The following is a 23,706-nucleotide window of genomic DNA, read 5'->3' as shown; positions in this document are numbered from 1 at the left end:
ACAACACTTCTCCAAAGCCAGCTGGCCAATCAGAACAGGCGAGGGCCCCCCCCCCCCATGTCACCCCCCGGGACTCCCGGAAGTGCCCGCAAGGGATCCCCCCAACCAGGTGACCCCAGAAAGTCACCGGAGGTGGAACCCAGGACCTTCTGCATGGGTTAGGAGATGCCTGAGGGGCTCCCAAGCACACCAAATCCAGCAAGGAATGTAGGGGGACACACCCCACTTTCCCCCAGGCACCCTGGGGCAGCAGGACCTGGGTGACGAGGGAGCACCTGGAGACCCCCAGGAAAAGGGTTCAAGTCCCTATTTGGGTGCTGCCACCCCCTTTTTTTGGGGTGCAAGGATCCCCTGCAGGGATCAGGGCCCCACAGGAGAAAGGGGTCCCCCCAGGACCAGCTGCAGGGGATCCCCACACTCCCAGAGCAAGCACAGGCGGGTTGGGGCATTCACAGATTTTTAATTTAGTTCTTTTTCTTGGGACAAAAAAAAAAAAAAAAAAAAACACCCAAAAAAGGAAAAAAAAAAAAAAAAGGCATCAAAAGCCCCCGATTTCAGGTTTGGGGATGCAGAGACCCCCACCCTGCCTTCCCCCACCCCTGTAGTGTTTGGGGGTGCAAACCCCCCCAAAAACCCAGGACAGCTCCCCCAGCCCACCCTAAACCTACAGGGAAGGCACCTCGTGGGGGGTCCCCGTGAGTGGGGGAGATCCCAGGGAGGGGGGGACCCCCCAAAGCAGGGGCTGGGGAAGGCTCCCCGTGGGCAGGGGGAGCAGGGGACCCCGACTGCTCTCTACATATATATAATATACACCTATAGAACAGGCTGGGGGGGGAGTCTGGCCCCTCCCGTACCCCAAAAGCACCCAAACTCCTGGGGGCGGACGGGAAGAAAAGCGGGGAGGGGGGGGGAGACCAAGGCCAGCCTTGGGCTCACCCAAGGGACCCCCCACCCTGGGGGTGGCCGTGCCCCCCTCCCCAGGGTGCCAGGGAAGCGGGTGGGATGAGGGAACCCCCCGTTCCAGCCCGGCTCTGGGGGGGCAGTGGTGGCTCCCGCTCCCCAGGGTCAGTTTGGGTGGGCTAAGGCAAAGCCCGGCCAGCGAAGGGACAGCGGGCGCTTAAGACAGACACGGAAGGGGGGGGTCCTGGCCTTCATCCCCCCCCATCCCACTGCTCCTCCTCCTCGCTGGGCTCAGAAAATATCCGGGCACAGGCTCCAGTCCTGCTTTTCCTTGCTCTCCCAATACCCCCCCTTGTAGACGTGTGCCAGGTCCTGTGTCACCGGATCCTTCTTCCGCTCGAACCACAGCGGTTTGTAGGGATCACAGGGGGTCCCTGGGGGGCACAGAGGGGGTCAGGGCCTGGGGGCCACCTGGGGGGCCTCCGGAGAGGAGGGGACACCGCTTCCTTACCGTCCTCGGAGGCGCGGGCAGCCTCGGCCTCACGGCGCTTGCGGGAGAGCCGCTGTTTCTCCTCCAGCCGCTGCTTCTCAGCGTTGGCCTCGTCCCAGCGCCCGTTTTCCATGAGCCGCTGGTCAGGACGCCGCCGGCTGTCCGTGGGAGCCGTCCCACTCTCTGGGGCGTTCAGGGTCAGCGCCAGCTCTGAGAAGTAGTACATGTTCTCCGCGTACTTCCTGCGGCACGGGAAGGAGTGGAACTCAGCGCCAGCCCCGCGTCTCCGCTCCCGGGAGATGCCTCATCCCGTATTCCCGACTCACGGGAGCGGGTTCCGCTTCCACAGCAGCACCCGGCTGTCCTCGGACTCGTGGGCTCGTGGCCGGGCCTCAGCTCCGTTGTCCCCTGTTCCCAGCTGGACTTTGTAGCAATCCATCTTCTCATCCCACGTGCCCAGCAGGACAAAGTGCACCTTTCCCGAGGGGTCTGTCACCTCCCCAGTCACCTGAAGGGAGAGGGGATGGCACGGATCAGGACGCAGGCACCCTGGGATGTCCCGCGCTTCCCTGCTCTCCCTACCTTCCTTGCCACATCCCGGGAGAAGTAGCTGTAAGGGACAAACTTGAGGTTGCACTTGTCGCCTGTCTTGTGGTTGACGATCTCGATCTCACCCGACTGCAGAGGAAAGATGACAGTCAGATCCACCCACACTCCATTCCCAAGGGATCCGTAAATGACCAGGGCACTCCCGTATCTGTGATTTCCCACCTGGTCTATCCACAGCTTCCCCACGATGATGTTGTGCACTGTGGTGGTCACCTTCTTCCACGTGTAGTGGTTGCCGGATGAGTGAAAGACGCAGTGGATGGTACCTGAGGGTGGGGAAAGCTGTGTTGGGAACCACACCCGGAACCTTGGGCGGCTCCCAAAATCCTAGGATGCTTACCTAAAGGCATGATGGAGAGATATTTCCCTCGGAATTTGCTGGTGATCTTGATTTCTTGGCGGAGCGTCCAGCCGTGTTTGGAGTCGGCGTGGTGGGCAGCGGCCGGGGGGTGGTGGCTCACCTGGACAGGGATTGGGAACAGCTCAGTGCTGGCCATCCCGAGGGAATAAGAGAGGCTGGGAGAGCGGGGCTGGCCACACCTGCTCGCAGAGGGAGCGATACCCGCTCTCCTCCAGCCGATCCAGCTCGAAGGTCTCCCCCAGGAGTGGGTTGAAGGGTTTGCTGGTGCGGAAGACGGTGGTGGAGTAGGAGGAGACAGTGAAGGCAGCCACATAGCACAGCTGCTCCAGGGAATTCTCGCACTTGGCCGCCTGGTCCAGGAGCTCGTGGTACTCCAGGTCCTCTGTCAGCCGCTGGAGCATCGACAGTGGCTCATTGAAGTTCACCTTCAAGGAAAAAATGGGTCAAAAAAGGGGCTTTCTGGGGTCCCCAAGCCCACTCGTCAGAAGTATCCACACTCACCGGCATGGGAATTTTGGATAACTCCTTCCCGATGCAGTTCTTCATGATGCTCCAGAGGTTGAGGCTGTAGTTGGGTTTGTAGGGAATACGGGTTCTCTTCTCCTTCTTGGTGTCCTCAACCTGGTGCTTGTACTGGGGAGGGGGGAGACAAGGGCTGTTCCATCACTGTGACCCCCCCAAAACCCCTCTGTGGAAATCTGAGGACCCCTGGCCCAGTCCTGATTTCTCCAAGGGCTGTTCCATCCCTGTGACCCTCCCAAAACCCCTCTCTGGGAATCTGGGGACCCCAAGCCCAGCCCTGTTCCCGCCCCAAAGGCATAAACCCCCATCCCACCTGCTCATCCAGGCTGATGTCGCTGCTGGTGCCACTGATGTTGCTCCCTGTTCTCCTGGAAAGAGTGGAAAAGAGGGTGATCATTTCCAAGAAGGTCCAGGCAGTGGAGACGCCCCCAAAGCCCCCCAAAACTCACTTGTGCCCCATCATGTCAAGCGTGGGGAAGATCTCGGGGGCATCAAAGAACTCGTTGTTGTCGTCATCCTCGTCACTCATGTCACCCTTGGAGGGGCAGCACAGATCTTGGAAGGGGACAGTGTTGTTAAGGAAAGGACATTGCTCCCACTTTCCCACCAGTGGTACACTGGGAGGCCCCTGTCACCAGCAGGCAGGGGGCACACAGGCAAGGCTCAGATGGGCCACTTTGGAGCCAGTTTTAAGTGCCAAAATCCCTCAGCTACACAAGGTGACACGGGACAGCCCCTCCCCTTGGGATCAGCGGAGCAAGGGAAGCTCAGGGAAAGCAGCCTTGTCCTACCCCACCTTTCCCAGAGCTGCCGGTGCCGGGTGTGCCAGCAGGGAGCACCGTGGCCCCCCGGAACGCCCTTTCCAGGTGGTTGTGCTGCTTTGCCAGCTGCTCCAGTGTCTCCTCCAGCCGGATCCGCTGATCCCTCTCCTGCTGCAGTGACTTCTGCCACTTCTTCCCGTGCGTCTGCGCCAGCAGCATGAAATCCCTGCAGGCCTGCGGGGACAAAACCAAACCCAAACACGAGTGGTTGTGGGGGATGGTGAGAGTGCTTCCCGCTGGTTTTCCCACCAGTTTTCCCTTGGGAAGCGGCCTCACGTTGATCATGGCGTTGGAGGTGATGCGGAAGAGCGTGGCCCGCTCGTTGACCTGCTTGATTTTGTCGGTGCTCTCGGGGGGCAGGCGCAGGGCCTCGAGCTCACTGAGCGAGCGCTGCAGGGCCGTGCCATGCTTGGCGATCAGGTCGTTGCAGGTGCTCAGATCCTCCACCTTGCTGGAGAGAATCCGCAGCGTGTTCTGCAGCTCTGTCTTGTCCGTCTGCGACACCGACTCGTCGCCGGAGTCATCTGAGGGAACGGGGAAGGGATGGGAAACAAGGGTTGGAAGGCGGGGGGGCTGTCCCGTACGCCCGGCTCTGAGCAGCCGCCATGCCAGGGGGTGATGGGGGGGGCTGCCAGGGGGAGCACAGGGGATTCCCAAATCCCTGAGGCTGCTGGGATCCTGCCTTAGGGCCTGTGGGGCCCTGGGACCCTGCCCAGGGTGCTGGGATGCTGCCCTGAGGGCGCTGGGATCCTCCTGTGGGGACTGTGGGGCACTGGGATATTGCTCTGGGTCTTGTGGGGAACTGGGATATTGCCTTGGGATCCTGCCCTGGGCCCTATGGGGCACTGGGATCCTGATCTAGGTCCAGTGCTGTGGGGCACTGGGATTTTGCCCTGGGTCTTGTGGGGAACTGGGACCTTGCCCTGGGATCCTGCACCGGGATCCTCCCCTGGGTTCTGTGGGGCACAGGGGATCCTGCCCTGAGGCACCGGGATCCTGTACTGTCCTGTTGTGCACTAGGATTTCACCCTGAGGGCACTGAGAACTTGCCCTGTGGCCTGTGGGACTGCCCTGGGTTCCACAGGGAACTGGGATCCCAGCCTGGGTTCTGTGTAGCACTGGGGTCTTGCTCTGGATCCTGTGGGAAACTGGGATCCTGCGTTGAGGACATTGGAATCCTACCCTAGGTCCTATGGGACACTGGGATTTCACCTTGAGGGCACTGTGATCCTAACCTGAGGACACTGAGATCCTGCCTAGGGCACCAGGATCCTATCCTGGGTCCTGCTGGGCACTGGGATTTCACCCTGGGGGCACCACAATCCTTCCTCAGATCCTGAGAGCACCATGCCCCTGCCCCACCTCCTGTGGGATGCCGGGAATGCCATACCTGACTCCTCCAGCATCTTGACCGCCTTGGCCTTGGCGAGTTCCAGGGCGGTGACCCAGCGCTGCCGCTCCACCTCGGAGCTGGCCTTCAGGTGGTAGGTCTGGGCGCCGCCGTTGGAGATGATGAAGTTGCAGGAATCCTCCACGGTGATATTGGCTGTGGCCAGGTTGATGGTGCCCCGGCACGTGTGGCCCATCTCCGCCTTGGATCTGCACGGGAAGCACACGGTGAGGGAGGAAGGGAAGGGGCCAGGATCCTCCCCGGGACCAGCCCACAGAGGCCGTGCAAGGGGCTTGGCATTCCTGATCAGGCACGCGGGGCTATTAATAGGGAGGCAGGCGGGGATCGCTTTAAGGGAGGGGGGGCTTAAATCCACAGCCTCCAGCTCCCAGGAGTGGCCTCAGAGATCCTGGAGCCCTGGGAATCCTGGTGCTTCCCGGATCCTGGTACGGGCCGGGACGAGGTTGAAGTCCCAAGCTGGCACTCCCTTCCACGTCAGCGGGTGGCAGGGGTGACATCCAGGCGGGACATCCCCCCCCTCCCGGTGTGTCCCCCCCCATTCCCAGCCGTGTAATAGGAGCCGGCACTGCCCAAGACTCGGCTTCTCCTATTAATAATGGAGGGACGCGGCCCCCCCCCCGGGCAGGGCTCAGATGTCCCCGAGGGGGTGGCGGTGCTACTGTCGGGAACGAGCCACGGGGCCATAGGGAAGAGACGCTGGGAGAGACAGCGGGATCCAGGGGCTGGAAGAGGTGGGGGTGAAGACTCTCCGACCCCCCCCCAAAATACCCGCGGGGACAGGGAGGTGACAGTCCCGGGGACCGAGAGGTGACAACCCTGGGGAGAGGGAGGCGACAAGCTCGGGGACAAGGAGGTGCGACCCGCCCTGCTGGCACCGGGGAACAGCCTGACGCCCTCCTCCCCAAATTCAACCCTGGGGAACCGAGAGGTGACAACCCTGGGGAGAGGGAGGCGACAAGCTCGGGGACAAGGAGGTGCGACCCGCCCTGCTGGCACCGGGGAACAGCCTGACGCCCTCCTCCCCAAATTCAACCCTGGGGAACCGAGAGGTGACAACCCCGGGGACAGGGAGGTGACACCCGCCCCCCTTCCCAGCCGCCCCCGAGGGGCACCGACCCCTCCTCGGTGGGCGCGGAGGACACGGCTGCCCTCCCCGTCCGCTCAGTCTGTGGGGGCTCAGACGGTCCCCAAGGTCACGGTGGGGGTCCTCGGTACTTACCGGTAGTAGCTGAGCAGCCCGTTGCTGAGCACGAACCAGCGGCGCTGGTACCCCTTGATGTAGTTGGTCCACTTGAAGAGCCACCCCTCGCGGGCCGAGCCGGGACCGGCCCCGCCGCCTCCGCCCGCACCGGCCCCGCCGCCTCCCGCCGCTGGGGGTGCCGCCGGCGCCGTGGGTGCCGCCGGGGCCCCGGCGCTCAGTGCCGGTGAGGGCACGGCCGGGGCCGCGCCGGGGCCCGCGGGCAGCGCCGTGGACCCGGGGGGCGCGGTCGGGCCGGGCCCCGCGCCCGCCGCTCGCAGCTCCGCCATCGCCGCCGCCACCGCCCCGCCGTGCTGCCGTCAGTCGCCCCGCCCACACCACCGCCCTATTGGCGAGTGCGGCGGCGGCGGGGCGCCCCGCGCGCTGCCATTGGCCAGATGCGGGCGCCGTACTCGTCAGTCAAGCGGCCGACCAATCAGAGAGGGAGCGGCGCGCCGCGCGGCGTGACGGCGACCGGTGAGTCATCCCGCCAGCCATTGGCGGAGGGGCGGGGCTTGGCGCGGTGCGTACGGGGATTGGCTGAGGCGTCGCCACGCCCCCCTCGAGGCTGTGGGTACACCCGGGCCGCGGGTTCGAGACCTGCGTGGGGACAAACGAGGAAAGCGAGAGACACCTCCCTGGGGACACCCCCGGGGGCGCCAGGGGCCGGAGAAGGAGCGGTCAGGCGGGCAGCAGTATACAAGTCATCTTTATTTACAATACCCTATAAAAATGTAAATTTAGAAACTTTTATTCTCATTAACCAGAACGTAAAAGTGGGAAGGCGGGAGCAGAGGGGATGGGGAAGAGAAAAAAAACAACAGAAAAAAAAGGAAATAGAAGACGACTAAGGAAAAAAAAGTCAAAACAAAAGCAGGGGGGAAAAAAAGCGAAAGTAAAATAAAAAAAAAAGGGCAGAAAAAAAAGGAAAGAGCAGAGAAAAGAAAGGCAGAAAAAAAAGGTAGGGAAAAAAAGGCAAAATATAAAATAATAATAATAAATGAACTTTCCACTTGATCTGTCAGAAGAAAATGAGGGGGAGAGGGCTGGGAGCATCAGGGGGAAGAGGAGGGGCTGGTTAATGCCGGGAGGAATTCTGGGTGTAAAATCCCTACATGTGCAAATCTCTTGTTTTGTTTTTTTTCTTTTTAAAAGAAAAAAAAAAAAAGAAAAAGAAAAAAAAAAAAAAAAAAAAAAGTAAAATTATCCCCCAACCACCACCTTCCCAAGGAGCAGCTGGATCCACCCGGATTGGGAAGGGGACAAAGGCCTGGCTGAGCTCCCCCTGGAGCTGCTGGGGCTGATCCTGGGGGTGAGGGAAAGATCTGAATTTTGGGAAGACGTGGTAAGTGTGCAAAACAGGTGTGTGACGTGTGATCACCTTGGGAAAGGCTGGGAGGGGGATTGGGAAGGGCTGGAGAAGGAGCAGGGAAGGAAGGGGGAACCCCTGACATCCCACAGATAGGGAGGAGAGGCTCCCCCTTTTCAGGATCCTCAGTAGTGTGAGAGTTTGGGGGAGAAGCAGCAGCTTGGGGGTGCAGAGGGATTCAGTGGGAATTTGGGAGCGACAGGGAAAGGCAACACTTCATGGGAAAAGAGGGGAGCAGCCAAACATTCCCCTTTTCCTGCTCATCCAGGAATTTGGGGGGGCGCAGGATGTGCCCCTCATGCCAGGCCCACGTGTGGGGGTGTGGGGTGAACTGTGTGCCCTCCATCCATCTATCCATCCTTCCTTCCAGCCTTCCTCTGGAACATTCCGGTGGCGGCGAGGAGCCACGGAGATCTACCGGATCCCGTGCACTAAGCTGGAATCGGGGAACAACAGTGTGGGATCAGAGATCCTCCATGCTGCTCCCTCAGGGCTTTTCCCACCCCCTACCTCTGGTTGTCCCTTTTCTGGCCGCATTCCCATGGGAAAAAGGGGGCTGGACACTCACTGCAATTTGGTCTCCAGCAGGTTCAGCTTCTGCTGGTCGACGTAGCGTGAGAAGAGGGAGATCAGGTTGGAGGGGATGGACACGGGCTTGGCCAAGGCTCCCTGAGGGATCCGCAGGAGCTCCCGGGTGGCCATCAGCATCAGCTCCGTCCTGTCGGGAAAAACCGCGGGAAAAGGGAGCAGGTGAGAGTTGTGGGAGGTGCTGGGGGAAGCCAGGAACCCCCAGCTCCCCTCAGGGAAGGATTCTGGGAGCTTAGAGGCCACCTTGTCCTCCCCAAGGGATTGGGAATGTAGGAACAGTGGAGGACAGGGACTCACCACTGGTTGTCCTGGATCAGCTCCGTGTTCGTGTCCGAGCTCTGCAATTCCTCCCCCCGGCTCAGGACCAAGTACAGCAGGGACAGACCGAACTGTGGGGACACAGACGGGTCAGAGAGCCCCCTCCGAGCATCCCTTCCAATTCCAAATGCTGGGAATGCAAGGACAAGCAGGAGGATCCCTGGCTGGGAGGAGAAGGAGGAAGAGGCTGTTTGGGGCCTGAATCCATCAGGCAAGACCCGGAACCACTCCCAGCCCAGGAGCAGCATTCCCACCCCAAATTCCAGGCCAGGACTCTGTAGCCCAGAAGGACAGGCCCGGAAGCTGCCCGGGGCCACCTCAGACCGTTAATTAATCTGCCAGACGCTCTCGTTAATTAGAGAGGAGAGAAGACTGGGAACTGCACCCGGCTCTGGGAGGCTGCTGAGGAATTTCCAAGGGCAGGAAGCCATGCCAAGGGAGGGGGAGTACCTTGTTTTGGAGCACAGCAGTGAGGTGCAGGTTGGTGGGAGCGGCGGCGCTCTGAGGTAGGTTCGTGAGCTGCTGCACAAGGCTGGTGACTGTTCCCAAGGGAAGGTGGTAGAGGACGTGGGAAAAGGGCCTCAACAGGCAGGGAAGCACCTGTGGAGGAAGCGGGAGAGTTGGAAGCTCCACATGCTTCCAGATGGAATTGCTGTGAGCAATTCCCCCCATGGCTTTATCCTCAGACAACGATTTTTCCTTCTTAAATCATCCTCTTCCTCAGATTTCCAGGCTATCCAAGGCCAGGCTGGACAGGGTTTGGAGCAACCTGGGCTAGTGGAAGGTGTCCCTGCCCAGTGGGTGACCCTTAAGTCCCATACCAAACCATTCCAGGATTCCATGTGCTGGTTTAGGTGGGATATCAGGAAGAAATTCTTCTTTGTGAGGGTGGTGAGGAACTGGAACAGATTTCCCAGGGAAGCTGTGGCTGCCCCATCCCTGGAAATGTCCAAGGCCAGGTTGAAGCAACTTGGTCTAGTGGAAGGTGTCGTGTTGGAACTGGATGAGCTTTAAGGTCTTTTCCAACCCCAACTATTCCATGATCCTGTGACTTATTTCCCAGATTCCCAGGCTCCCCCACCCCTCTGGCACTCTCACAGGAGAGGCAGGAACCACCAATGATATCACTTCCCACCTGCCAGGTAGAGCTGAGGAGATCCAGCTCCAAACCACCCCCTCACAGAGCACCTCCCAGCCTCTGGAATCTCACCTCATCCTGAGCATCCTTCTTGATGAGGAAGGGCAGGTTCCTGGCTGTGGCCATGAGCACATCGGCCGCTTGCTCCGGGGCCAGGAATGGGAGAATCCGGGCCACGAGGCGCTTTCCTTTCCGGATGCACATGATCTGCATGAAGTGGTCATCACTCGGCCTGAGGAAGGGGAGGAAAGAGGTGCCAACCCTCCCCTGGGAGCATCCCAGGGTTATCCCCTGGCTGGGCCAGGTGGGAAAACCCCCTGCCTCAAAGAAACATCCCTGAGCAGGGAAAAACAACACAGGAAGGACATTCCTAACTCTCATCTGAAGGGATGGAATTTGTGGCTTTGTAACCACAGAGAGGGGAAACCAGGGGAAAAAAAGGAAAAATATCCCCCAAAAAAGGTTATTTCGGCCACTGGAATAGTCATAAAGATCCATGAAAAGCTGGTTTGAGTGGCTGTGAGTGGTCAGGAAGTGTGGGAGCTCCTGAAATCCTGCTCACCTGTCCTGGCCAGGCGCCTTCCCCCTCAGATTGTCATACATGTCGCAAATCTTCTGCTTCCTCTCTCCCATCAGGGCTGGCCTTTCCCCTTCCAGGCTCAGGAGGTACCGGCGCTCATAGTCCTCCACATCCAGGAGCAGGCTGTACGTCTGCAGGAAGCAGGGATCACCCATGGAATCATGGAATGGTTCGGCTCGGAAAGGACCGTAATGGTTATCGGGCTCCAGCTCGGACACATTCTACTAGATCGGGTTGCTCCAAGCTGGCCTTGGGCACTTCCAGGGATGGGGAAGCCACAATTTCCCTGGGAAATCCATTCCAGGGCCTCACTACCATCACAGGGAACAATTTTTTCCCAATATCACATTTAACTCACACTCAGTCAATTTAAAGCCATTCTCTGTTGTCCATCACTCCCCCTTGTCCTGTGCACGGAGAATCTATGGGATCTCTGCTCCACAGAGATCCAAGTAGGACCTCAGCCACTGCCTTTTCCCAGTTGGATGCCTGGAGCTCATCCATCACAGAGACCATCCCACCCTTCATTCCACCCCCAGCCTCCGAGGGCCACGACGATCCCCCTGCCCCAAAATCACCTTCTCAATCGTGACGAGGGTCTGTCGCCGCTTATCCCGGACCTGCTTCTCCTTTGTCTCCTGCCGGGGAAGGAAAAGGGAGTCAGGGACGTGGGAAGCATCCCCAGAGATGTGCCAGAGGGGAGGAAGGCCCGGAACTCACGTCATCCTCGCTGCGGGACGTCACCACGGCGTCGATCATCTTCCGGGGGTTGTTAACGCTGGACACGGTCAGTTTTCCCAGCGAGCCCTCGAACTGCACTGCAGGAAGGAGGGAGCAGGGAAGCCCTGCCATCAGCCAGCAAATATCCCTGGATAACGGGAGGCCCCCGTGGCTGCTGGAGGGTTTTACCTGGTTTGTAGGTGTGTTCCAGCTTGGCCACCTGAGGGGTGATGAGTTTGGTGCGTTCCTTCTTGGGACCATCCCCATGCACTTCCTCAGCTGCTGCCAACTTCTCCAGCTTCTGGAAGTAATTCTGAGGCAGGGAGAGGAGAGGTTGAGAACCCTCTCCTGAAAACCAGGCCAGAAGTGATCCATCTCCGTCCTCCCAGCCTGTGCTACACATTTCCCAGTATTCCCAACATTGTCATTTAAACCACAGCCGAGTGCATTTTCCTCTCTCGTCCCTTGGGATGATGGAGGCCGAGGCTCCTCATCAGCCCTTCCTCAACACAAGGATAGATCTGCTCTCCCTGTGAGTTTCCCAGCTCCTAGTCCTTCCCAGCACATCCCAGTTTGCCTGCCTTGCTCTGTTGTCACCATGCCAGGGCCTCCCCACCACATCCAACCCGTCCAACGTCCGACCCTTTTGCAACAGCAGAGCTTTGCTGACTCACATCCTGCCCCAGTTCCTCTCCTCTACGGGGAACCAGCTCACCCACAGATCCTAAAAGACCTCTGCCAGCTCCAGAGGGGACAGATCCACCAACTATAGCTCTCCCACCCCACTCAGTCTCCCACTCCAGGTGTCCATCCTATGTGGATTCCCCTCTCCCCCTGTAGACCCTCAAACCGTCCCTCATCTACCACTTTGCTCCACCTGCTCCAAATCTGCCTCTTCCCAGCCCTGTCTAGCATTCCCTCTCTGAACTGGGAAAAAGCAGCAGCAATTCAACCCTATCCACCTTCACCTCCCCATAGGATTCACCACCAGCACTCCCAGTCAGACCAGAGTCACTCAATCCCTGCCCATGGGTCTCTGCTGAATTTCCATTTAGCACCTTCCCTGTCTGCTATTCCTGGGGTTTTATCTTGTCTCTTCCTCTTCTGACAGAGAGGAGCTGCTTTCCTGTTATCCCAGACCTCCGAATGCATGCTGACAGTGTCCCCCAGCATCTCCAAATCTTTGGAAATCTCACCCAGGAAGAGGAGGCAGATGCTGATCCCACACTGTTCCTCCACCTCACCTTCCTGACACGTCCAACCCCCCATCCACGTCCAACACACTGGAAGATCCCAGTTTCCCTAAGGCTGGGAACGAACTGGATTCTTCCCGCTCTCGGATACCTGGTAGTAATAGTCATCCAGGTAGGGATCAGTGCTCTGTAGCTGCATCATCTGGATCTTAGACACCCAGTCCTTTTCCCGCTGCAGCATGAGGTTAGCATAGGGATCCTTACGGATCTGCTCCTGATGGCTGCTCCGGTGGCCCCCTCGGTCCCCTCCGGAGCCGTTGAGGCTCCGGTGCTGGCTGGCAGGAGAAGAAGGGCACCCGTGAGCACACCGGAGCTACAGGAAGGGACAGAGAGGGGGGGACAGGTGACCCCGGAAGCAGGACACGTCCCTGCGCCCGGCATTCCCAATCCAAGCCCCCAGCACTCACTTCCGGCTCTGCTGCTGCCGCTGGTGCAGGAGCCGCCGGTGCTGCGGGTGCAGGTGGGTCGTGTCCGGCCGGAACATTTGCGGCCTGGGAAAAGCAGGAAGAGTCAGGGATGGGCACCAGGAGCCGGGAAGCGGCCAGGAAAGGGACGGCACCAACCTCAGGTGGGATCCGGGGCCCGGAGGGTGTGGAAGCTGCGAGGGGGGCGGAGCAGGGGGAGCCCCGAAAAAGGCATGGAACCCTCCGGCTGGAGGCATCATCTGCCCGACTCTGCCCTGGAGAAGCTTGGGATTCACGGAGGGGAGGGGGCTCCCGACCAGGCCGGACACCCGGGCAAACTGGCTGGGGGACATTCGGCCGGCCTGGCGGGGAGAGAGAGCGCCTGGAGTCAGCTGGGGGGGAATTCCCAGGGAAGAGAGCCACGGAGAGCCAAATCCTGCAGATGCCGCCCGTGGAGGGGCTGGAGAAACACAGGAAGGGGCTTTACCTGGGCTCCTCCAAGCAGCTGGGCCCTCTGCAGGTGGGTGAGAACGGGAGAGACGCTGTGGGGGAATGGGTGGCCCAGGAGGGAGGAATTCTGGGGAAAGACATGGGAAGAGGCACCCCGGTCACAGATGGGACAAGGAAGGTGAGCCAGGCAGGCCAGGCTCCAGGGAGCAGGGATGAGCTGCAGGAATGGGTCACTGGGGGATTGTAGGGGGGCAGGCTGGAAGTCAATCCCAAAAAGAGGGATGTGGAGGGGCTGGATACCGGAACGTTGCAGAGCTGGTTGGGGGACATCCTCTCTCCGTAGGGAGCAGGATAGCGCTGCTGCATGGTAGCTCGGATGTGGACAGGCTTCGGACACAAGATCTGGGAAGAGGGAAGTGGCACAGTCACTCCCCGGGAAGCATCTTGCACCCCCTGGAGCCACGGGAAACAGGGAGGTACCTGCTGGTTGAAGTTTGGGATGGCGGCCTGTTTCGGGGGGGTGCCGATGGGCACGGCCCGCACCGGGGGGCTCCCGATGATGGGGGACGAGGAGCGCCGGGGCAGTGCCCGCTCCGAGGGGTCCCGCTCCTCTTCCCGAGCCTGCGGAGGCCGCTGGGGCAGAGCGTAATCCAGCACGGACACCGATGGCATCTCCTGCCAGGGGAACACCCCCCCCCCCAGATCACACACTGGCACGGGGGGCATGAACACTGTCCCATCGCATCCCTCCTCCTGCCAGCTCCCCATTTCCCACTGTGCTTTCCTGGGATCTCCCGGGGATCCCAAAATCCCCGTCTGGGATAACAAGGTATGCAGTGGGAATTCTGTGTCACTTCCCAGCCTGGGAGTGGGTTGGTCACGCAACAGTTCAAAGCCTGCCTGTTAATTAAACCACAAGACAAAAATCTTCTGCCTCGAGGCACCAACATTCCCAAATCCTGCTGGGAGCCCTGATGTCCCTCAGATGTCACCAGGCATCACAGAGTAGCCACAACCCCTCCATCCCATCCCACCCCATCCCATCCCTCCAGCCTCCAAGGAGCAACGACTATAAGAGTGTCTACAACGAGCCACATCACATCCACCTGGATGCAGTGGCAGGAAAGCCAAACACTCCACTACCCCAGGCAGAGCTGGAAGTGCTTCCCAAGTTCATCTTATCCCACCCGCCTTGCCACCACAGGGATTTGGGGTAGGGAGAGCACTGGGGAAGCGCCCCCCACCCCTGTACCTGAGCGAGGAGAGGCCCCCGGATGCGCCGCAGCACGGCCGAGCTGTCCCAGATGCTGGAATTCAGCACTCCAGGCTGCTGGGAAGCGCATGGAGAGTCAGGACGGGGTTGCAGGATCCAGCCCCGCAGCCCCCTAGGATCCCTCAGAGCTCACCTGGGCGGGCCCCCTGGTGTGCACGGCCTGCATGATGGCCGGGTCCTCCAGATCACCCTCGATGACGAGGCGCGTGAGCCGCTCAGCCAGCGTGTCCTCGGGGTCGCCCAGCGTGTCCCCATCGCTCCCGGCTGGACCGTCTGTGTCCTGGCCCGGCATCCCCTTGTCCTCCAGCTCTGCCAGCCGCTCGTGGGCCTCCTGCCAGTCATCATCTGGGGGGACATGTGGGGACAGCAGGTGTCTGCTCACATCATGGGGATTTGGGGGCAACACATGAAGAGATTTAGGTGTCACACCAGTGGGACTTGGGGGTCACAGCAAGGGGGTCGGGAGGCCCCCCGAGGGTCTCACCAACAGCCCCGGCCCCAAAGGTGTCATCATTGAACTGGTCGATGTCCTCATCCTCCTCCCCCAGGGCCTGGAAGGTGTCCTCGTCCTCGTCCAGCGGGCAGTCCTCCAGGGACTAGCACAGCCAGTAACCACCAATGGGCTCAGCAGCGGCTCCTCATCCCAAGGGACAACCACGCCGAGGGGAAAGCCCCCTGCCCGGCCTCTTACACCTCCCCAGTGACCCCCCTAGCCTGTCATTACCCCCAGTCCCATTACACATCCCTGGTGACCCCCTAGCCCATTACACCCCCTCAGTGCCCCCCACAGCCTGTCACAGCCCCCCCCGGCCTTTATACCTCCCCAGTGACCACCCCAGCTCACTCTTTCTCTCCCGGCCCGTTATACCTCCCGGGTGTGTGTCCCCCCACCCCGTTATATCACCCAGGTGACCCCTCCCACACCCTCATACCCCACCCCCGAGCCCATTGTAACCCCCCCAGTGTCCCCCATATCACACCGCCCCACTGACCCTTCCCAGCCCGTCGTACCAACACTGACCTCCACCCCCAGCCCGTTAGATCCCCCCGGTGGCTCCACCCAGCCCGTTACACACCCTCAGAGCCCCCCACCCCCTCACAGCTCCGCCACGACCCCTCCATCCCCTCACGCCCCCTCCCCGTTACACACCGCCGCCGTCCCCCAGCCCGTTACATTCCGGTGGTGCCCCCGGCGCGGTTCTCCAACACGCCTCGTCCCCACGCCCCCCGTGCCCGCGGTGTCCCCCGGTGCCTCCCCGCTCACCGGGTACCGGAACATGGCGGCGCCGGTGCCCCCCGCCCGCAGGCCCCGCGCCGCCCCGCCAGGCCCTGCGCTCCGCCGCGCATGCGCCGCCGCGGGCGCAGCCGCATGACGTCACCCACGGCAGTGCCCCTCACGCCCCACCCCCGCGCGCGTGAGGGGGGCGCGGTCTGAGTTAACCACGCCCCCTTGTAGCTCGCGGGGTGGGGGGTGTCTTAAAGGGGATGCGTCCATTTTTGTCCTGCGCGCGGCGGTGGCTGTGTCACCCACGTGTCACCTCAGTTCGCAGGCAGTGTTTCCCAGGTGTCACCCCATGCACAGCCAGTGTCCCCCCGGATGTGTCCTCCCCCCGCCGCGAGTCCTGTCCCGTGTCCCCGGACGTGTCTCCCAGGTGTCACCTCATACGCAGGCAGTGTCCCGTGAGATGCGTCTACCCTAGCTGTGAAACCCCTGTCCATAGCCTTGTCCCCTCACCCACGTCCCCTGTCCCCAGCTGTGTCCCCTGCCACGCCCCTCGGTTGTGTCTCCTATCCGCAGCCGTGTCCTCGAGCTGTCCCCTATGCCTCACCACGTCTCCTGTCCCCAGGTGTCCCCCTGGATGTGACCCCTATCCCTCACCCGTGTCCACTCTGCCCAGTCCTGTCCCTTGTCCCCAGCAGTGTCCCCTGTCCCCAGTCACGTTCCCCAGCTGTGACCCGTATCCATAGTCGTGTCCCCCGCTGTGTCCCTAGCAATGTCCCCGTCCCCAACCATGTCGTGTCTCCAGCTGTGTCCCCCAACTGCCACCTGTATCCATAGCTGTGTCCCCAGCTATGTCCCCAGTAACGTCCCCTGTCCCCAGCTGTGTCCCTATTTCTACACATGTCCCCCCAGCTGTGTCTCCAGCCGTGTCCCCTGTCCCCAGCCGTCCTCCCGCCGCCGCCACCCGTGTCGGGGGATGACACGTCGTCGCCACCGCGTGACCCCCGTGGGGACCAACTTCCTAAGGACCTCCCAACCGGGGCCACCCCACATCCCTGCCCCACCTCTCCGTCACCTCCCGGGGTGACCAGGGGGCCACCCCAGCTGTCGCCTTCGGCGTGTCCGGTGTCCCCGCGTGTCCCAGGTGAGGGGTGGCTCCTCCCCGTCCCTCCCCTCGGCGCCTTCCCCGTGCCCGTCACTGGGGATTAGCGCAGGGACAGCCCCGGGCTCGGGGACAGGGGACAGGGCCACCCGCCACCTCGCCTGGATGTAGGAGGTCTGGCCGAGCGGTGACACCGAGGGTGACACCCCCCATCCCGGCGGTGGACGACGACGGGGACCCCCCCGCGTCCCCCCAGCCCTCGGGGGCACCATGAAGGACCGGCTGGAGCAACTCAAGGCGGTGAGAGGGGGACCCCCGGGGACAGGGGACACCTCGTGGGGTGGCTGGCATGGGAGACACGGGGATGGGGCTCGCCGGGACCCCACCCTATAATGGATGGGGGCGTCACAGGGAGGGGGGACCCCCGAGTGGGTGGGGACGTCACTAGGGAGGTGTCACTGCGGTGCCACTCCACGGTGCCTCCTCTCCACGGGGATGGGGAGCCCCAAGACCTCACCCCATAATGGATGAGGGCATCCAAAACCCAAGTCCATAGTGGATGGGGACACCATGGGACAGATGTCACCGAGGTGCCACCCCACGGTGTGTGGGGGCATCAGGAGGGTCCCCAAGACCCCGTTCCACGGTCAGTGGGAGGTCTTGAGCCCCCCAGCAATGGGGTGTCATGTGAGAGGGACTGGGGGTCAGCCCTGTGTGGTTTGGGGGTACATGGGGTATTTTAGGGTGACATCAGCCCCCCAGAGAAGTCCTGTCCCCCCCCACACCTGGGGTGCAAAGAGGGGACACCAAAACCCACCCAGACCATGGAGGGTGTGGATCCATCCCCCAGCGGGGTGGGAGTGAATTGGGGGTGCCAGCACCCCATCCTGCCCCTCACATTCCTGCCCCCATTGCTGCTTCCTCATCCCTTTTCCTGCCTGGCCTTGAGGCCCTACTTCCTCCCTTCCCCAGGGGGCTCCCCCTGCTCCCCAGCGTTGGCTCCCCATAGACCATGGGGGTCCCAGGAGCCCCCCAGGCTGCGCCCCTGGCCCCCACTGCAGCAGGGAGGCTTGGCAGGGATTTACCAGGATTATGGAGCCATCAGATAAAGCCCTCGGTGGGGGGAGCGAAGGGATTAATTTTATTTTTACTCCAGCGGGAGTGGGAGGTGCGAGGGGTGGTCCATTCCCGGGGGTCTGGCCCCCTCCCCAGGACATCCCAACAGCACCCCCAGGGGGCTGCTGGAGCTGAGGGAGGCGAGGGGAGGCGGAGGGACTGGGATTGGGAGATTTTGGGATGGGGGGAGTTGGGGGCACACGGGTGGGGAGCCAGGCATGACACCAGGGCGAGGGGCACCAACCACCTTTGTGCCCCCAGGGCTGCTCATGTGGGGCCACATTTGGGGCCACAAACCTTGTCCCAACTCCATCCCATCTCTGTTCCTGTCCCCTCCCTCCAGCTGAGCCCAACAATCCCTTAATTCCTGGCCAGATGTGAGCGGAGCCCGGCCTCCCCCCCCTCCCGCTGCAGATGTCCCTCCCTCCCCCCCACTGTGCCACCACATCCACATGGCTACTCCTCCCGTGTCCCCTGGCACCTGGGGGGTCCCCAGGGGTGCTGGTGGGGCAGGGGTCATCCCTGGGCGCTGTGTCCCACAGAAGCAGGATGCAGACGATGACGCGGAGGAGCTGGAGATCGCTGTGGACAACACGGCCTTCATGGATGAGTTCTTCTCCGAGGTGAGAGAGGGCTGGAAGCGGGACTGGGGGGCGCAGGGCTACCTCCTAACCCCCCCCAAATCCTTCCCAGATTGAGGAGACCCGGCAGAACATCGACAAGATCTCAGAGAACGTGGAGGAAGCAAAGAAGCTCTACAGCATCATCCTCTCAGCGCCCATCCCGGAGCAGAGTGAGTGTGCTGACAGTGTCCCCAAGCATCTCAAGTGCCCTCTGGGCCACAGGGAGCCTTCCTGGGGACATTCCTCACCTCCATGATCCCACAGAGACCAAAGATGACCTGGAGCAGCTGACAGCAGAGATCAAGAAAATGGCCAACAGCGTCCGGAACAAGCTGAAGAGTGAGTGGCCCTGGGGGTCCCTGTCCCCACGGCCCTGCTGGGGACACTGGGATCACGGGATCTGGCAGGGAGGAAGGTCCCTGATGGGTTGGAATCCGGCTCTTTCCAGGTATGGAGAGGAACATCGAGCAGGATGAAGCGCGATCCTCCGCCGACCTCCGGATACGCAAATCCCAGGTGAGCTCTGGGCCCTGGGAGCCACTGATGGGGCTGTCCCCATCCTGTGTCCCAGGGTCCTGAGTGCCCTGTGCCACCCTGTCCCCTGTGAGCTGGGCATGTGGCACGGCCAAGTGTCCCCAAGTGTCCTGTCTCTGTCCCCAGCAGCACCCAGTGCTCCCAGGCTTCCTGTTCCTCTGCCCTGTCCCCAGCACTCTGTCCTGTCCCCCTTGGGCTGGGACATGCCATATTCTTGGTCTCCTGTGTCTCGTGCCACTGTCCCCACTCCCAGCGCTTCCCTCCTGCCCTGTCCCAAGGCTGGGGACGTGCCATGCCCAGACTGTCACCGGTCTGACAGTGACACCCCCATCCCCCAGTCCTGTTCCCTGGGGTTGGGACATGCCACGTCTGGGGTGTCCCCATCCCCAGCACCCAGTCCTGTCCCCGGGGGGCTGGGAGGCACCGTGTCTGGGGTGTCCCCACGCCCGTGTCCCTGTCCCCGTCCCCAGCACTCAGTCCTGTCCCGCAAATTCGTGGATGTCATGACCAAGTACAATGAGGCACAGGTGGATTTCCGGGAGCGCAGCAAGGGCCGGATCCAGCGGCAGCTGGAGATCAGTGAGTGACCACCACCTGGGGGAGGGAGGGGGGAAGAATTGGGAAGAGGGGTGGAGCTATTCCCTACAGATCCTGTCCCTTTTGGGAAGTGGGTGGAGTCAGGCCATAGAGACCCCGATTTTTGGAAAAGTGTGAGGGGCCACTCCTTACAGACCACACCCCAAAAGACCCACCCTTTTGGTAAAGTGGGTGGAGCCAGGCCCTACAAATCCCTCCTCTTCAGCAAAGTGGGGGCTGTCAGGCCCCTGAAGACCCCACTCCTTCGGTAAAGTGGATGGGACCAGAGCAAAGAGACCCCACTCCTCCGGTGAATAGGGTGGGGCCATTCACACAAGCCCCACCCCTTTAGGGTAGTGGGTGGAGCCAGGCCCTAAGTCACCCATCCTTTTGGTGATGTGGGTGGAACCAGCCCCACACAGACCCCGCCCATTACCCCACACGGGCGTGGCCTGGTCCCACCCCTTCCCACCTTCCCGCAGCCGGCAAGAACACGACGGACGAGGAGCTGGAGGAGATGCTGGAGAGCGGGAACCCCTCCATCTTCACCTCGGGGGTGAGCTGAGGGACACTAGGGGACACGGAGGGTCTCGGGGGGGGTGACAGTGCCAGGTTCCCCTCCGCTGACACCTCCCTGCCCCTCGATGCAGATCATGGACTCGCAGATCTCGAAGCAGGCACTGAGTGAGATCGAGGGGCGGCACAAGGACATCGTGCGCCTGGAGAGCAGCATCAAGGAGCTCCACGACATGTTCGTGGACATCGCCATGCTCGTGGAGAACCAGGTACGGAGGCACAGCCACGGGCACAGGGGGCATGGCCACCTGCAGGGACCAGGGGACACAGGAACCAGCAGGGACCTGGGCATGGGATCAGTGGGGACCAGCAGGGACCCTCACGTGGGGACAAGCAAGGAGTTGTGCAAAGGGATGGGCAGGGACACATGGGGGACTCACGGGGTCACAGGGACAAGCAAGGGAGGAGCCTGTGTACGGGGTTAACAGGGCTGAGCAGGGACCTGGGCATGGGGTCACAGGGACGAGTCTGTGGGGTCACAGGGACAAGGCAGGGACCTGGGCATGGGGTCATGGGGACGAGCAGGGACCTGTGTATGGGGACAAGCAGGGACCTGGGCTTGTGGTGACAGGGACAAGCAGGGACCTGGGCATGGGGATGAGCAGGAACAAACAGGGACCACCAGGGCAGGTGTGCAAGGCGGCTGGGTGCCAGCACCCCTGGGTGCTCTCTCTGTCCCCTCCCCACCGGTGCTCCATAGGGATCCATGATTGACCGCATCGAGAACAATATGGATCAGTCTGTGGGGTTTGTGGAGAGGGCTGTGGCTGACACCAAAAAGGCTGTGAAGTACCAAAGCGAGGCCAGGAGGGTGAGAAGGACCGACAGCTCCAGTGTCCCCCACTGTCCCCTCCATTGCCTGCAGTGTCCCCAAGGCACCCCCAGTGTCCCCCTCTGGCCCTCAGTGTGCCTGCACATCTCCCAGTGTTCCCAGCATCTCCCCATATCCTCCAGCAGCCCTGAGACCTCCCCTGTGTCCCCCCCAGCCACCTCTTGTCCCTCCAAGCCACCCCTTGTCCCTGCCAGCCACTCTCGTGTCCCCCAGTCACCTCTTGTCTCCCCATGACACCCCCAGTAGTCCCCCAGCTGTCCCCAACGACTCCCACCTCCCCCAGAGACCCCAGCTGGTCCCCACTCACCCTTTGTCATCTCCATGGGGCATTGGAAGCTCTGTCCCTCTCTGTCCTCCCCTCAGGTGTGACAAGCTGGGGAGGGCTCTGCAGCATCTCTGGCTCTTCAGGGCCCCTTGGTGCCCCCCTCTGGTGTCCACCCCCCATGGCATAGGTGTCACCATCCCCGTGTCCCCCCTGTTCCCCCCAGAAGCTGCTGGTTTTGGTGGTGGTGGCCGTGATCCTGTTGGGGATAGTCGCCCTCGTCATCGGACTCTCAGTGGGGCTGCCCATGAAATAGCCCCCAGGGGGGTCTGTAAGTGCTGGGAGGCAGGGGACCCCCCCTGTGGGGACACAGAGCCCCAAGGGCAGCAGGGACTGCTGGCGTGGTCCTACTGTCAGCTCCTGCTCGGGGGGCTCTGGTGCTTTGGGCTTTAGGGCTGTCATGGGGCTGGGGGTGGGCTCTGGGTGGTCTTGGGTCTGTGGTGCTCTGGGACACTGCATTCCCTGGGAGTCTGCAGCACTTGGGGGTCTGCTGTGCTTGTGGTCTGTGGTGCTTGGGGGTCTTTGTTTCTTGGGGGCCTGAAGCACTCACGGGTCTTTGGAACTCGGCTGTCCTTGTTGCTGGGGGGGTCTGTGCTGTTTGGGGGTCTGCAGCACTCAGGGGTCCCTGTTGCTTGGCCCTGGGGGGCTGGGGGCTCTGGGGGTTGGCTCTGCGTTCCCCACATTTCTCTCTCTGTCCCCGCCCCTCCCACCCACAGGTTGCTGCTGCAACCCCTCGTTCCCTTCCAGCCTCTCCATCTGGGAGCTGACACCCTGCCTCTCCCTCCTCCAGATGCTTCCGACCATCCCAGCAGTGTCACCTCCCACCTGGATCCTCCCCGGGACCGATCCCGCCTGCTTCCCTCCCTGCATTTCCTGGACCTGCTCCCTCACCCTCCGTGTCTCGTTTCCCAACGCTGGTTCCGGCTCTCCATGGAGTGTCCTGTCTCACTTCCCTGCCAACCCCTGGGATCTTCCCCATGGGAAGGGGAGGGGACACCACAGGGATGTGGCCGCTGGTGCCAGCGCAGGGTGACAAGGAGATGGATCCGAGGGCTGGATGCTTGTCCTGGTGGCACGAGGGATGGGAATAGGGACAGTGGCTGGCGCCGCGGCAATCGTGGATATTTAGTTCCCTATTCCAATAAAATCCCCGCTGGTCCCTGCCCTGTGACTCCTCTCCCTGCTGTCACCCCTCACAGCCCAGCCCCGGGGGGTGGCCGGGGGTCTGGAGGCTGTGACAGCCCCGTTTTTGTAGATGAGGGGGTTGTGGGGCTGGGGACACCCCAAACCCCCCGGGCTCTGCCTGGAGTGTCCCCCCAGCCCAAGTGTTTGGGTAAGTCAGTTTGGTCACCTGTGCCAGAGGGACACATCAGCACTGTCACCTCCCCGCGCTACATACAAGCAGCTCATCCCTGCCCTGCCACCTCCCCTGTCCCCTCCCAGCCTGTCCTTGTCCTTTATCTCCCTCCCCAGCCCCATCCCTACTACCTGTCCCCAGCCCCCCTTCCCCAACCCTGTCCCTTGTCCTCTGTCTCCCTCCCCAGCCCCATCCTTGTCCCTTGACTCCCCTGCCTGGCCTGTCCTTGACCTGACCCCCTTCCCCATTCCCTGTCCCTTATCCCCCTGCCCATCCCTGTCCCTGTCCCCTCCTGTGTTCCCCCGTGTCCTTGGCTCACATTCCCTGTCTCCCTGAGCAGAAGAAGATCATGATCATGTTGTGCTGCATCATCCTGGCCATCATCCTGGCCGCCAGCATCGGGAGCATCTTCGCCTGAGCCCCCCTCCCGCTACCCTCCAGGTGACAGGGACAGGGACAGAGGGTGGCACAGGGGGTTCCTGCCTTCCTCAATCCTGGGGGGCTCCTTTGGGCCCTGGGGGGGTTTGATCCAGGTGGGATTCACCCCCTTGGGTGTCAGGGAGGGATTGGGAGCCACGTCTGTTTCCTTGGCGTCACCTCTTGTCCTTGTCACAGGTGGCCTTTCCCCCTCCTGTCCCCCGAGCGGATGATCCACGGGACAGACCCCAGCCTGCCAAGCCCCTGGTCCCTGGAGCCCTGAGGACACCCCGACACGTCCCTGGAGGAGTGGAGCCCCCCCTGCCGTGCTCCCCCAATTCCCAGCTCCTCATTCTGCTCTCCTCGGGTGATGGCCGGTGGCACAGAGTGGCCAGAGGGGCTGTGTCCCTCTCCGGAGGGGGACACGGGGCTCTACCTTGCTGGGATGGCCGGAGGAGCCTCTTCCCTGCGCTCAGAGCTCCTTGGATGTGCAGCCACCCACGCCAGAGCCTTCCTCCTCAATAAAGAGCTCACCCACATTCTGCCTCATGCCTCAAATCCCACTCCAGTTATCCCCCAGGATGC

General features: G+C 61.8%; 3 protein-coding genes across 7 annotated transcripts; 1 reads left to right on the top strand and 2 right to left on the bottom strand.

Annotated features, from left to right (window-relative positions):
* Positions 1 to 598: 598 nt before the first annotated feature.
* OSBP (oxysterol binding protein) lies at positions 599 to 6,656 on the bottom strand. Its single transcript, XM_050336875.1, has 14 exons — positions 6,334 to 6,656; positions 5,094 to 5,302; positions 3,980 to 4,227; positions 3,679 to 3,877; positions 3,332 to 3,437; positions 3,196 to 3,250; positions 2,862 to 2,993; positions 2,540 to 2,785; positions 2,340 to 2,460; positions 2,162 to 2,265; positions 1,973 to 2,068; positions 1,717 to 1,898; positions 1,412 to 1,632; positions 599 to 1,334 (listed from the first exon to the last, which is right to left on the bottom strand). Exons 1-14 carry the CDS (start codon positions 6,639 to 6,641, stop codon positions 1,192 to 1,194), a joined length of 2,370 nt encoding a protein of 789 aa, XP_050192832.1. The 5' UTR covers positions 6,642 to 6,656; the 3' UTR covers positions 599 to 1,191.
* A 386-nt stretch (positions 6,657 to 7,042) lies between these two features.
* PATL1 (PAT1 homolog 1, processing body mRNA decay factor) lies at positions 7,043 to 15,987 on the bottom strand. Of its 3 annotated transcripts, none has more exons than XM_050336877.1 (19): positions 15,709 to 15,984; positions 14,929 to 15,040; positions 14,578 to 14,789; positions 14,424 to 14,501; positions 13,652 to 13,846; positions 13,472 to 13,573; positions 13,209 to 13,298; positions 12,881 to 13,083; positions 12,725 to 12,808; positions 12,409 to 12,592; positions 11,254 to 11,377; positions 11,065 to 11,162; positions 10,923 to 10,982; positions 10,327 to 10,475; positions 9,837 to 9,996; positions 9,077 to 9,226; positions 8,606 to 8,697; positions 8,289 to 8,438; positions 7,043 to 8,156 (listed from the first exon to the last, which is right to left on the bottom strand). In XM_050336877.1, exons 1-19 carry the CDS (start codon positions 15,721 to 15,723, stop codon positions 8,135 to 8,137), a joined length of 2,280 nt encoding a protein of 759 aa, XP_050192834.1. In that variant the 5' UTR covers positions 15,724 to 15,984; the 3' UTR covers positions 7,043 to 8,134. The 3 variants fall into 3 exon arrangements, with proteins under 3 accessions (XP_050192834.1, XP_050192836.1, XP_050192833.1); XM_050336879.1 differs by having other exon boundaries at positions 14,424 to 14,498; positions 15,709 to 15,983; XM_050336876.1 differs by having other exon boundaries at positions 12,725 to 13,083; positions 15,709 to 15,987.
* A 762-nt stretch (positions 15,988 to 16,749) lies between these two features.
* STX3 (syntaxin 3) lies at positions 16,750 to 23,622 on the top strand. 3 transcript variants are annotated; one of them, XM_050336895.1, is made up of 11 exons: positions 16,750 to 17,068; positions 18,427 to 18,507; positions 18,578 to 18,677; positions 18,772 to 18,846; positions 18,956 to 19,023; positions 19,512 to 19,620; positions 20,100 to 20,173; positions 20,268 to 20,402; positions 20,894 to 21,004; positions 23,045 to 23,145; positions 23,320 to 23,622. In XM_050336895.1, exons 1-10 carry the CDS (start codon positions 17,039 to 17,041, stop codon positions 23,120 to 23,122), a joined length of 861 nt encoding a protein of 286 aa, XP_050192852.1. In that variant the 5' UTR covers positions 16,750 to 17,038; the 3' UTR covers positions 23,123 to 23,145; positions 23,320 to 23,622. The 3 variants fall into 3 exon arrangements, with proteins under 3 accessions (XP_050192852.1, XP_050192851.1, XP_050192853.1); XM_050336894.1 differs by lacking the exons at positions 23,045 to 23,145; positions 23,320 to 23,622 and adding exons at positions 21,514 to 21,618; positions 22,138 to 22,272; XM_050336896.1 differs by lacking the exon at positions 20,894 to 21,004.
* The last annotated feature ends 84 nt before the right edge of the window (positions 23,623 to 23,706 follow it).

The sequence above is a fragment of the Myiozetetes cayanensis genome, unplaced genomic scaffold (genome assembly GCF_022539395.1).
Source record: "Myiozetetes cayanensis isolate MyiCay16 unplaced genomic scaffold, myiCay2020 scf6-25, whole genome shotgun sequence".
Lineage (NCBI taxonomy): Eukaryota > Metazoa > Chordata > Aves > Passeriformes > Tyrannidae > Myiozetetes > Myiozetetes cayanensis.
This window is presented reverse-complemented; position numbering and strand designations above follow the sequence as displayed.